This window comes from Fundulus heteroclitus, chromosome 19 (assembly GCF_011125445.2).
Source record: "Fundulus heteroclitus isolate FHET01 chromosome 19, MU-UCD_Fhet_4.1, whole genome shotgun sequence".
NCBI lineage: Eukaryota > Metazoa > Chordata > Actinopteri > Cyprinodontiformes > Fundulidae > Fundulus > Fundulus heteroclitus.
Window position 1 is genome coordinate 22,191,321 of NC_046379.1, and position 13,777 is coordinate 22,205,097.

The following is a 13,777-nucleotide window of genomic DNA, read 5'->3' on the forward strand; positions in this document are numbered from 1 at the left end:
AGAGCATTAATCGGAGCAACAAGCAATCTGGAGGAGCTGCAGAGATCCACAGCTCTTGGGAATCTGTAGACGGGACCGCTACTGGTAGTGCATTAAAAAAATGTTGCGAGAGGCAAGACTTTGTTTAAAGAGAGTAGTAAGACGTCCAGGTTGCAGTCTGCCATAAGCCAAGTAGACACAGCAGACGTTTGGAAGAAGGTGCTCTACTTAGATGAGACCAAACTGTAACGTTTTGGCCTAAATGCAGAACTATACACGAGATGGAAAAGTGACAGAGCACATCAGTCTGAGCACACCATCTCCATTGAAGGTAAGAGGTGCTTCTAGAAAATATTAAACGTATAGTGGATGATTTTTCTGGAAATGTAGGTAAGAAACGACCAAGTCACTTTTTGATGCCCATGTGCAAGACACTCCTTCCTGCTCTTCTAGCTCCTCAGGGGGATCAAGTGATTGCTGTCGCTTCATGCTTGCTCAGTATGAGGGATTGCTGCAAAGCCATGTACAATGCAGATGACTCTCCCTGTGGCTCTACGCTTCTCCAGGAGTGAATGCTGCTTGTTGGGACTTTGATGCAACCAACTGGTTCCTTTATATAGGAACTTTTTGACCAATCTGTATAATATGATTGAATTTGACTTTGTAAAGTGCCTTGAAATAACATGCTTATAAATAAAATTGAATTGAATTGAATCTCCCAAATACACTCTGGTCTCATTTCTTCCTGCTGAGGCCTTCCTTATCTTCTCATAAACTTGTAACACCGTTTGCTTCTCAGCCATTTTCAAAGTATACGGTGCGAGCAGCGGAGTTCCAACGAACGGCTGAAACCGAAGCTAAACCGGATACATAAACACTAGTAGTGCGCATGCGCAGAGAGAGGAAGCTGGCAAAGAACGAGCGCGCACATTGGCTTTTTTTTACGATTCCTATTTGTAAACTATTTGGATCGAATCATGCCCACCGCTGTGTCGGCCTAACCACAGTCCACCAAGATCCCGAGCAAATACATTCTAGATAATGTTTTTTAAAATGATCAAAAAGTGGTTAGGATTCTAGAAAATGAGGATTACTAGAAAAATGATTTTACAGTTTTTAGAATGTTCATTAAGTACAACGTGCCCAGAATGGGAAAGGACATAAACTGATTACAAGAGAAAATCTCGCACAACTAAGTAGTTATCTAAACTCTTTCCTATATAAAGCGGAAGTACTTCTAACCCCCTACTCTCACAATCAATATTCATCTTTTGAGCTCTGTGGTTTATCTCAGCCTCCAACTCCTCTGCCCTTCAGAGGAGGGTAGCTGAGTTGCATTCTTAAGACTTCATCTCCCCCCCCAAGCTCCCCGTGTCCTTGACTGTCCTCCAAGCTCTCCCTGAGTTTTGGCGTCGGAGCCGGAGGCGAGGTAACGCCGTAGCTGCAGAATCCTTATGTAACGCGGCTGCTGTAAAAGACAGGAAGCGATGCCAGGCTGCCAGTTTTGAATAACTGCATCACATGGCACCGAAACAGGGTCCCCGGCAGCAGGAGACGCAGGCCTATGGGGAGCCTCTGCCTATAGCGCACTGCACTGCCACAAATAGTAACGCGGGGCTATTTTTGGATCTCCCGTCCTGCAGCAGCGAAACTTGGACAAAGAGGTGAAACTTCGAACTGGAGAAGTCGTAGGTGAGAAGAAAGCCGATCTATTTTGAGGACAAAGACTCGCTGTTAGTGGGACGAGGGGGTTGACTGGGGACAGGCGGTGATGGGGCCGGACGGACACGGCGCCTATTGTAGCTGGAAAACAACCCACTTACCACTTTCCATCGTTCCTTGACCAGGGAGAGGCCGCTCAGGATGTCAGCTTGCTCTGCTCCCCCGCTCATCCCGTCTGTGGAACCGGGACGCTGCCCTCACTGCTTCCCTTTGACCAGGCACCTCAGACTGGGCCGGGCATTTGGAACAGGACGGAGGGTCCTAGAAAAGTCCAGCAGGACGAAAGAAGAGATTGGCTAAAATGTGGTGAAGCTGATAAACACATGACACGCCGGCAAAAAAAAAAAAAAAATCACATGAAAGGCGAAACAGGACTAAGGCCATCGCTGGCCGGAGCGCTCTTCTCCTCAACCATCGCAGCAGCTGCAACAACTGTTCTGCCCAGCAGCTGCCTTTCTAGACAAGCTCCACAGCATAAGCCGTACATCTTAAATTACAAACAACATTTCACGCCGGGATCACTTTTCTCGGGCGGTTCGTCCTCTCCGACGCGACGGTGAAACAGCAGTAGATTCCCTGAAAGCGAATTCAGCTGTTTATTTCTGCGGCATTTTTGCATCGAGACGTCCAGACTTCCCGCTCGGTTCTTTTCTGAAAGCGTTTCGACGCCTATCCAGGAGTCTTTGGCTACGTTCACACTGCAGGCCTTGATGCTCAATTCCGATTTTTTTTTTGTGAAATCTGATTTTTTTTTGCGTGTCCGTTCACATTTCCAAATATACGCGACTTGTATGTGATCTTCTGTGTGAACTGCATTCATACACCTGAGTGTCCCGCATGCGCAGTAGAGGACGCGATGACATCACACGTAGCGAGCGTGCTCATTGTTTGCGGAAGTAAAGATGGATCGTAATGCTGCAGCGTATCTTGGGTTCTTTACGTTATTCTCCAACCGGAGCCAGCACGTTACCAACGCAATCTTTTTACGAAGATCGAAAAGGAAGAGAGACAAATTTTAGTGATGTGAACGGCTTTACTGATACGGACTTTATTCATAATTTTCGAATGACAAAGGGAACCTTTATGTGCGTCTGAACGGATCTCTTTAGCGCTCTCACGTAAAAACACACATCTTCGGCGGCCATAGCAGCGAGTAAACGCGTTGCTGTGGGACTGTATTGACTAGCAACAGGTGCTTGTTACCGCACAATAGCCAACCTCTTTTTTTTTTTAGCCAACCTCTTTGGCATAGCCAGGTCCACAGTTAGTGAAGTTTGTCAAGTATCAGTGACGTGTAGGTCGGATGAATTTGAAAAAATCCGATCTGTGTCGTTCAGACTGTCATGAAAAGATCAGATACAGGTCGCATATGGGCAAAAAAATCGGAATTGGGTCACTTCAGGCTGTAGTGTGAACGTAGCCTATGTCAGTTCTGGTGGTTTGCAGCAGAGCAACCTGCAGTCGGTGCGCTGCTGTTTTTAAGGACATGGAGGTCCATTCCTCCGAGGCGCATTCTCAGGCAGAAGCAAATCAGTGACACACGCCGCTGTCCTGGGTCGTTCGAGGCTATCGCTCGGTGTGAGTGGAGTACTTGGTCACCTGAATCATGACGAGACTGCTGATGTAATCTCTTGGGAATGTATTGGAGGACCGAGCTGTAAATTCTGGGGAAGTGCAATCCTCTATCTCTGTTTAGTGATGGCTTTTCTCTTTTGACCAAGATGGCTTCTTTCACTCCTCTTCTGTTCTCCCTGTCCAAAATCTGGACACGATTGTTATCAAAAGAGTGCCTCTTGTACTTGAGGTGCCAGCAAACTGCTGAATTTTGTGAATTTTGCCCCGAGCTGCTGCTGGCCCTCCTGTGCCGTGCCATGCCTTTACGTAGCTGTCGTTTAGTTTCTCCGATGTGGGAGCAGTCCTCGCTCCATTGGAACGCACCCATCCTCCCACATCGGAGGATAGGATTAGGCATTGTTCAAAATGGGGGGGTAAGTCTGTATTATTGTTTTTTAAAAAAATATACAGACAGGGTAGTATCACCTTAATAAATTTTAAAAAACTTAGTGACATTGCAGTGTCAGTGTATGCTCATTTTACATCTAAAACTATGTTTATAAAGCCAGCGTGGACTGTTGCTTCCCCAGGGAAAGCTGCATCTTTATTCCCCCCCCCCCCCCCCCCGTTACACAACATCTGTGCCACAGATAAGCCTTCCTTTGGAGAGCACACGCTGGTAACTTCCTGCCTTCAAACACTCGGAGCAAGACCGATTTCGATTCATCCGCACTCGCGGCGAGCGCGGGACAAGACGGTTACGCAAACAACCTTGAAAACATTACTTGGTTGCAGGGCATGGGCCGGGTATGGAGGAGGCACCGTGCCGGGGATGATAGATGGAGGTAGGCCTGGTATACTGTGGAGATGATGAGCAGGAGTTCAAAGCCTGCGTTAGGGTTCAGGAGTTAGGCGGTGGATCTATGCTCCTGTGCAGACTCTGGTGGAGCTAAACGCTCCCAGAGACAGGCCACATCAAACCTTAAATATCTCAACCTATCTAGTAAATGTCCGTTTTGCTTGACACAAGTTGGGGAAATGGTACAAGCTCATAAAAATCTGTTCAGAAATATATTTTTTGCGTAACTACCCTATATTGTATCCGTTTTCTTTTAACTACCTATGCATTCACACAGGGAGTTATGTGATAAAATGTTTTTTTGTTGTTAAAAATATAGTATTTTCCCTTACATTGCCAACATCTAATTATGAACTAAAAACATGGTCATATACATCTACTTTTGTCTCAACTATGCCACCTAAGTACATTTAATGGATTTTTTTCCCCAGAACCTATACATAAGTCACTTGGGATTTTCACATCGAATACAAGGGCAGTGACTTGGAATCAACTTGTGCAGGGGGGGGGACATAAAAAAAAACATTAGGAACTTTAGTTTATGATCTGTGAAGGATAAAACTAAAACAGAGGAGCCTTTTAGAGGATAAAACGAATCAATGAATATAAATCACCACTAAGTCATTAAAAACCAACTGGGAAGTTTAATTTATTTCTACCATGTTTTCTTGAAATTTTGCTTCAAAAATCTAATTTTTTTGCTGTGTAGACTTGGCCTGCCCAGTGATCCAGTGGTTAGCACTGCTACTTTTTACCAATCAACATCTTGCTCCTGTCCAGGGCGCAGGCCCCCTCTCGCCCAGTGACCACTGAAGGCAACTGGTTCTTGTTTTCTGTTTCTAGGCGTACTTTATAAAAAATGCACGTTAACAACATAAAGTAAACCCATCCACGACGGCCGTCATTATGTCATTTTGGCTTGACAAATCCATTTTTAACATTTGATATTTTTAAATCTACTTTTAACTAAATAGTACGACAAGTTATTTACTAAATTTCTATTGAACCTATGAGCACATACCGAATTAGCAATTAGCAAGGACCAGAATCAACAATTGCAAAAATAATTATTCCAATTTCAGGGTCTAAATACACCTTTTAATTGAGCTTTGCATGGCAGGAAAAAAAGAAAGTGAAGTTAGGCTTGTTTTTTTCTTTCTTATTTAGGATTACAGCTTCTCACTGTTTTTGATTGGAGAACATAAAATTACCCCCAGAGGGTAAGCTTTACAAATTTTGTCTTGACTTACAGCACTTTTGAAAATGTTGCCAACATACCTTAATTTAACTCAATAAGTATACATTTTAGCTGTCTAAATTAAATTGCGTTTAAATAAAAGTTTTACTAGGAATTAAGAGGTTCTTATCCTTAATTTTAACGTGACCTTTGTTATTCATAATAAGAATAAACCTTGTTCACTTTAAACCAAATATTGCCTCTTTAGTAATGTATGTCGTGAGTTATTATTTTTCAACCCTATATTTGGTCGCTTTATTGGTAAACATTAGGCACTTTAAGCCATTTTATGGGTAAACAGCCCAAACTTGTTTTCTGGGTCAAACCGATAAGCCAACCCTGTCGGCTAAAATCCACCCATGTTCTTCTGATTGGTTCATTTTTGACCCAATACTGGGTTTGCCAAAGAAAGGCAAATTAGTCTGTTGTAAACCAGCAGTTTTTAGAGTCTACTGAAATCCATTAATTCCTGCATTTTTTTTTTCTGTAGGAGTGTTGATTTGAAAAGGGCTAAGGTTGAAAAAAATAAGATGACTAACTTTTACGATGAAGGTATGAAGAAGATTTTGTAACCTGTATGTGGTCAGGATAAATTTAAGTCATCTCCCCTCAAAACCTCCCTCCCTTAGATCAGGGGTTGCCAAAGTGACTTTATTCTCACGATTTCTAAAAAGAAGGAGGTTCACACATACGGTGACTAATCTAAAATGTCACAAGGAGGCAAAGCTGTGCTCATTCTCCTCCTCTTCATCCACGCGACTCATCCTCAAGGAATAGAAAAGGAGAAAGAGACCAGAAGTAGCAGACCTTACACCCCGGCAGCCGGCTCCTCTCTCCTATCATGAATCATGCTTCCTGACCGTGCATTTCCATGGCGACGCTGGTGCAGGACCGTTTTCATTTGGCTGACGTCGCTTGTCATCACCTCTGCCCTTTTGCTCTGCTGGAAACAGCAAGTTTTTTAGCTTGACCGTCATGAAAACCTGCAATCCATGCATGTGCATCAGCACAGGCCTCCAACGAGGGAACTTTAAACGTTTCCTGTATCCCAGCTCTAATCTTAGAATGGCCTAGTTCAGTAAAGTTGGACAGGGGTGCATGTCCAGGCTGGAGCTGGATGAAGAGTCTGGGACAGGTGCCAGCACCGGCTCGGCCCTGCATGTTATGATTTGTGACCAGGGCCGGCTCTAGGGTGAAGGGGGCCCTAAGTAGGACCTGGGCTTGGAGAGCCCCCACACTGATCAAATGACTGCCTGCTAGCTACAACTCCAACCTGTTTAGTTGATTTCCCCTTTTCCATTGAAGACATGGTGCACCAACAATGAATATCCCAAACTGAGTAATTATTCACAAATGTAGACTTGGGACAAATTGTTTTAGAAGGTGGAGTGGGATATTTTTTCTGACCAACTCAATTTCTTGGGAAAGGGAGCAAGTTTAATTGCTTACAAGTGCACACAGAAAATAATCAAGTACTTGAGATTTATTTACAGACAGTTAGTTGTGGATTAAATGTGACCATAGCTTAGACAATTAGCTAGATTATTTTTAGGTACAGCAGTAGCACTGAGTAATGACTAAGAACACTTCTTATTTTACTGTATTCTTATTTTTCGTCTGCACCATCAATATCAAGTCAAATTCCTTGTAAGTGCAAACCTACTTGGCGATTAAACTTAAACTTGATTCTGAACACGAGATGGGGACGTGAGTTTTTGTGTATTAGGACTATAATCAGACTTAGCTTGCAAAAGCAAAGACTTTAGCCTTGACTTAGTCTCTAAAGACTTCAACACTCAATCCAGACTGAAGGTCTGGAACTCATGGATCATGAGCAATCTTTGTACGCCTAATCAGTAACGACAATAAGCAAGTAAGTACAAATCACATGATTAACCATATCCCCTCTGAGTTATCGTAGTGTCTACAGATATTCCTACAAATGTTTGCCTGTAATGTTGCGCACATATGTAGGGACGCACCGACATTTGGGTTGAGATCCGATATTAATATTGTTGTTATGTCCGATAACTGATATTTACCGATGTGTGTTTATATAAACATAGACGTACACATTTATGTTTCTCGGATGACCAAATTTTGCACAATTTTGTACCGATTGAAAACTATGCTGGCTGACTTTTTGAACCTGGGTTATAGTCTAGACTTACACAAATAAAAAAAAATGACCACACTGCTGACACTGCATCTCCGCCTCATTTAAAAACCTCAAAATCCTGGCTGCAATGGATTACTGTCACATGGGCCCCACCCCTCAACAAAACAAAACAAAACAAAAATAAAACTGCATGACCAACCCCATCCCCTAGAAATAAACATCGGTTGTTAATATCAGCCCAGTTTTACTTATCGGACCGATACCGATATGTTAAAAAATGACTAACATTGGCCGATACCGATATTAATGTTGATATATTGTCCATCCATAACTTCTTTGTAATATTTCTTGATGGTACGTACCAACAGTATAGCTACGAAGGTCATCTGTCGTACCATCAAGCAAGCATTTACAGTACCTGAGCCCCAGATGACTGCTCTGACAGTCTTCTGTTGCAGGGTGCGTTTAATTTATTTACCAGGGACCTTGCAGACTTCTTAATACTTCATGACAACCTGTCGATGTTTTCTGTGGCGTCATAATATTACAGATATTAATATCTCTTAAACTCAACTCTGTGTTATATGACTTGGGTCTTCTCAACAGAAAGAAACCCTTAACTTATTGTCCCATATCCACAGACACTTTTTATGTTTACATGCAGTAGGCCTACGGTGGTTCATTCTTCTGAAACCCTGATGAATTTAAATGTTACTTTAATTCACTTTAATTAATTCAAAAGAGTGGAAGACATTTAAAAGCTGTCTCATTGTTTACAAATGTGACAAAAAAAAAAACTTAAGCAGCAGCTTATTTCGTTTATGACTGAGCTGGTTCTGGTTGGGCTCTTTGCAGAGCAACGACTGAAGAAGGGGGTTGACAATATTGGGGAGTCATCTAGACTTAACTGCTTAGGGCCCCCTGCTGGTCTGGGGGACCCAAGTGAAATTGCAAATGTATCAAGAGATAAATAATAAAAAGGTATGTTAACAGAGTTCTAATTTGAAGCTAACTGAATGCATTTGTGCTGTTTTGAGAAAATGTATTGCGTACGTCTTAACTGTTTGCATACAGAGCAGCGAGTAATAGAGCTTTTTCTGCGACTACTTGTAGGCACAACAGCAAACTAAGGGCTCCTTGTCTGATCTGTATAACTAGCAGGTCCAGTTAAGACTATTTGAGTAGCATGCTGTCTGAGAAAACTAAAGAAATTCATGACTTGATTGTGTTTTTTTTTTTTTTTGCCTTTCTTTATTCACATTATTATACATAGTTTGTATTATTTTATTGTCTGAGCTAAGAAAGGTTTTGCAGAATTAATATGGAAATTAAATGCTGAAAAAATTAATTTGTTATTGTGACTGATGTAACACGTCCCATCCTACACCCAAATGTAGCTCCTTTTTAGCTCATTAGTCATGCAAAAAAATAAATAAATGGAGGTCAGCTGTGGCTGGTAGCCTAAAGATACTGTCAGTGTATGTATTTATTTCACCAACAATAAAAAAAACTGTAGGGCAACGTATGGGTTTCCACTGTGGGATTTGACAAAACACAACGTCTCTTTAAGCTGCGCTGAAGAAAAAAAGAGTATTACATCTGTGCAGTGTCCATAACGTCACCAGAGGTCCAGGTATCCAGGTGATCAGGGTGCAACATTATGGCAAAGGAGCCCATTTAGATTTTGACATAGATTCTTAAGAATTCGAGTTGCAGTTCAGTCATCTTGTGTGTTTGAGCCACATTTTGTCTCCAATGACCTCAAAGCGGTAGGAATCAGCTGTGGCAAATAAATAAATAAATTGATGGTGGCAACGATGGCCTTCCAAACTTGAACTGGTTTGTACTCGTTTTTCCCCCTGATTGGTATCCGTGTGTATTCGTCACTTGTAAAATGAGTATATGCTGAGTTTTGCTGAATGCGCTGTTTTCGGTGTGGGGGAGGGAGGAGAGGTGGGTACACCCCGTACAGGACATCAGTCCATCACGTGGTATAATCTCAATATGTTTTTATTTGGACTTCTGTTTTCAAGGTGACATCTTTCTGTGACTTATTTTGGCAAAGCAACCCTCATACAATCCTCCAGTATGCTATTGTAAGCAGGTTCTGCATCAGTAAACAGAGAAAGTGTCAGTAACTCGAAGCAGGTGATGTCAGCTCAACCCACAAAAATAAAAAAGACTGAATCTACAGTTTTTAACATATAAATAAATATTTATCTCCGGGCATTGCAGTCATGGAGTCCTAGACAAACCATGGCATCTGTCGCTGTTCATGTAAAACCTTTTTTTTTATTTTATGGTAAGCGTATTAAAGGTTTGAATCGTAAGTAATATGTGTCCCACTTTATCATTTAGTTAAAATGCTTACTGCTGCAAAAAAAAAAAAAAGAAAAAAGAAAAAAATTATGCATAGTTTATTGTGAAATAGATTGTTGGACAAAAATCTGTGTTCGGCCATCGGTGCAACGTTAACGACAGACACGGCTGTTTAAGTGTGTGTACTGCACGTCACTGGAGTACACGCAAACACCTAAGTTATCACAAACAAACTTTTTGATCAAATACACAGCCAAAACAATATGAGGCTTTTTGCCTGAAGCAGTTTGAGGACTGGCTGCTTATGTTAAAAGCACAGTGTCCACAAGTTGTTTCAGATCACAGTAAATAAGTATTACATTAGAAATTTTTTTTATTTTATTTTTTTATTTTTATGGAATTCACTTAGCGATGATTTAAAACCTTTGTAGAGATTCAAATTCCTATTGAAGGTCAAAATAATACCATTCTGCAAAGGTGGGATAGAAATTTCAATAACAAACAAACTTTTGCTGTTTATTTTCTTATTCCATTGTTAATTGAACTTATTATGGAGAAAATTATCCAAACTATAACCTGACAAACATACTGTTAGCTGGTTTTTTTTCACCGTCAAATTGTATTTGTATTTTTTTTTAATTAAGGATTGATAAAATAAGCCTTGCTTTCAACTAAACCTTTTTGGTTACTGAGTTTATGTTTCATAAATTGAAATGAATCATGCTGCGAACCCTTGCCGCTACCACATATGTGCGTAAAAACGTAAGACAAAACCTTGTCCAGCCAATTAAAACAGCTTACAGCGTCTTCTTGGCTTGGAAGCACCACAATCTGAATGCTGGATGCTGTGAGCTTGGTCTGAGCCTATTTAATAATGGGCAGTTGTGAAATGGGATTGATTGAACTTGTAATAATGATGAAAACAGACAAAATTAATGACGATGTTGATACACGTATTTTTGCTGCGGGCTTTTCTCTCACTTAATTGCCTATAAAAGCTTTTTTAACTGTGTTATAAGTGTGTAACTGTGAGAAATATGCACACATGACACTATAAATGTTTTTTTCATATATCATAACATATTTTAAAAAAATTAAATTGTTTTCTACAGGAAAAGTACAGTTAGACTGGTAAAGGGGTGGGGGTGAGGGGGGCGGGGGCGGGTTCTGCCCTCACAACACCTTGGGCCGGCTCTGGAGGGTCAGACCTTAAGCTACGCATGTAATAGCATCAAAAGAGCTGCATTTGGTTTGTTATTAATTCAATAGGTGTGCGTAAAACACCAGTGAAAAAAAGAGACCCGCAGAAATCATTCCGATTTGTATTTAAGCTGCACGAGCCAATGGCAAGCGCCATTTCTCATCATGCTGCGTCGAGAAATTGAACAACCTCTCCTGCCTGCAAATGGACCGATCGGCTTTATTATGGAGAGCTGTTGCACGGCGACTCTGGTTGCCACAGCAGATTTGCTCAGGCGCGTCCACAGGCCACGCAAACTCGCCCTGATGAGGTTAGCCCGTAATGCCCTGCCTGGCGCCGTGCAGGAGAAACCCTGCGCATGCTGCAGCGAAGGGACGGCTGTTTGCTGTGTGGGGGGTATACGGCACGACCGAGAGAGGGGGGAGCACCTTACCTCGGCAATCCTTGATCCTCAGAACAGCCGGGTGTGGTTACAAAATATCCTCAAGGTTTTGAAGCGGCGGGGACGACGTCGAGAGGAATGCCATGACGCGCGGACCGTCCATAGGGAGAGAGAAGGCGGTGTCGATATAACAAAAAAAACAAATAAAAAAAAAAGAAACCGGCGAGGGGGGGAATGCTGTTGGGGTAAATAAAGGTCGTGCCGTTCCTTCTTCTGCTTGTCACCTCAGCATCTCGCTGCGGATCCGTGACGTGACAGCTCCGTGGTGGTCATCCGCTTTTCCTGCGCGCGGCCCCGATCCGATCGCCCCTCGCAACAGCTCGGTCGCGCGCTGGGGGAGACATTTAAAGCGCGCCGACAGTTAACAGTCCCACGCACGCGCAGTGGACGGTTTTTAATCCGTATATTTTTATGCTATTATTTTTGACAGCTGACGTTTTATGATGAACTGCGGAATTTTTTATTTAAAAAGTATTTTAAAAATTATTTGTATTTTATGCAATGATGCAATCTGGAACGCAACCTTTTTAAAAATTGCGATTTTCTTACACACCACTAGAGGGAACCTGCGAGCTGATTACTAAATCTGTAATGACGGGATTACTACGTTTTATATATTTAAATACGCCAAACAAGAGAGGAACGCGAATACATTATAGTCTTGCTGTCAGTCTTTTTAACCCATTTAAAATAATTTTATAATAAATATAATGTGTACAACTGAAGATTATACTGGGAGATTGTACATTGTGTTTCTAAAAAATTGAAGAAGAAAAAAATAAAAGTTAAAATTGCCATTTAAAATTCCACAGCAAAACGGGCCTACGTGAGTACAGTCTTATGACAGGAAGTAAAGCACCTGTATTCACAACTGCCAAGGTTTGCCACTTTTACAACAGCAACTACAATGTATTTTATTGGGACTAAGAATAACACAAAGAAGTGCATAATTGAGATGTTAATAAAAAATAACACGCAGTTTTCAAAACTTCTTCCAAACAAAAATCTGAAAAAGTGCCCTGGATGTTTATGCAGTCTCTAGAACAGGGGACACCAACATGGTGTCCTGCGGGCACCAAGTAGCCCTCGAAGACCACATATGGTGCCCACGAGCCTGTTCTAAAAGAACCACAATCCACATCCAAAACCTTGTTTGATTCTGTTACTCTTCTTGTTTAATCACACTTGCATTTATATGCAGATTTAAAAATGACAACATCTACAACAAAGCATGAAAAATGTATTTATTTTACATAAAGTTAAGATGATCTTTGACTCTTGTAGTTCAAAGGTCAGTACTGGTAGCGCATCGTATGACACAACACCAATGAAGTAGCTCACAGTTTCAAAGAAGGTATCCTCTCCCATATATTGCATGTTTGGTCCGTTTAGGTGATCACGGCCATCATGTCTTGGTAGGTTTGCCTTTGGGCCAATCTTTCCATTTTCTGGCGATGGATTGAATGGTGCATCATTAAATGTTTAAAAGGAGTAAATGGACAGTTTCAGGACTTTATCCTTGAAATGTTGGCTGTATCCCTTGGTGTTAATGATGCTGGTTGTTCACTAATGTTCCCTAACAAACATCTGAGGCCTTCATGGAACAGTTATATTTAAACTGAGATTGTATTACACACTGGTGGACTCTGTTTATTAATAAGGGCAATTCCTGGTAGCATAGATTTTATTTAGGGGTATCAAATTGACACCACTGCAATAGACTGCCGACCTGTCCAGGGTGTACCCCGCCTCTCACCCATTGATGGCTGGAGATAGGCACCTGCAGCCACTCGCGACCCTACAAGGGATAAACCTGTTAAAAAACGGATGGATGGATGGAAATTGACACCATGTAGTCAGATTTTCATTTGTAGAAAACAGCTGTGTTCAAGGACAGATGAGAATAAATTATATGTATCATGTAGCCTTATCACAACGATTCTCATAAAGAATGTTATAGAACAGTGAACACATAAGCAGTCTATTAGCGCACTTACTACTAAATCCTGTCTTAACCGTGGCTTACTGGATTGGAGGACTATAACTTTACCCATTCCATTCCCTTTATGCAATATGGACAAACTTTGAAATCAACCCAGGCCTGGAAACCAGGCTCTGAGAAAGTGTCAAACCTCAGATTCCCGACAACAAGTGTGGGTTCCCTTCTAGCTATGACAAAATGGAGTAAGTCTTTACCTCGCAGAACTTCAGATGTGGCCATAGGAGTTTGGTTGTCTGGTTTTGTGGATCTGAAGAAGGTTTATGACCACCTCCATTACAGCATTTTATGGGGGTGCTATGGGAGTCTATTCTCCTATGGATGCCTTGTAAAAATTGTCCGTTAT

General features: G+C 41.7%; 1 protein-coding gene across 2 annotated transcripts in view; it reads right to left on the reverse strand.

Moving 5' to 3' along the window:
- ttbk2a (tau tubulin kinase 2a) overlaps positions 1 to 11,760 on the reverse strand; it is a 28,146-nt gene extending 16,386 nt beyond the window's left edge. Inside the window, exons 1-2 of one of the 2 annotated variants that reach the window (XM_021320998.2) lie at positions 11,424 to 11,760; positions 1,803 to 1,962 (exon numbers count right to left, since the gene is read on the reverse strand). In XM_021320998.2, coding sequence (XP_021176673.2) covers positions 1,803 to 1,871 — 69 coding nt within the window. In that variant the 5' untranslated portion in view covers positions 1,872 to 1,962; positions 11,424 to 11,760. The remainder of the gene's footprint in view (positions 1 to 1,802; positions 1,963 to 11,423) is intronic. The other variant, XM_012871548.3, reaches the window with a different exon arrangement.
- Positions 11,761 to 13,777: the final 2,017 nt, after the last annotated feature.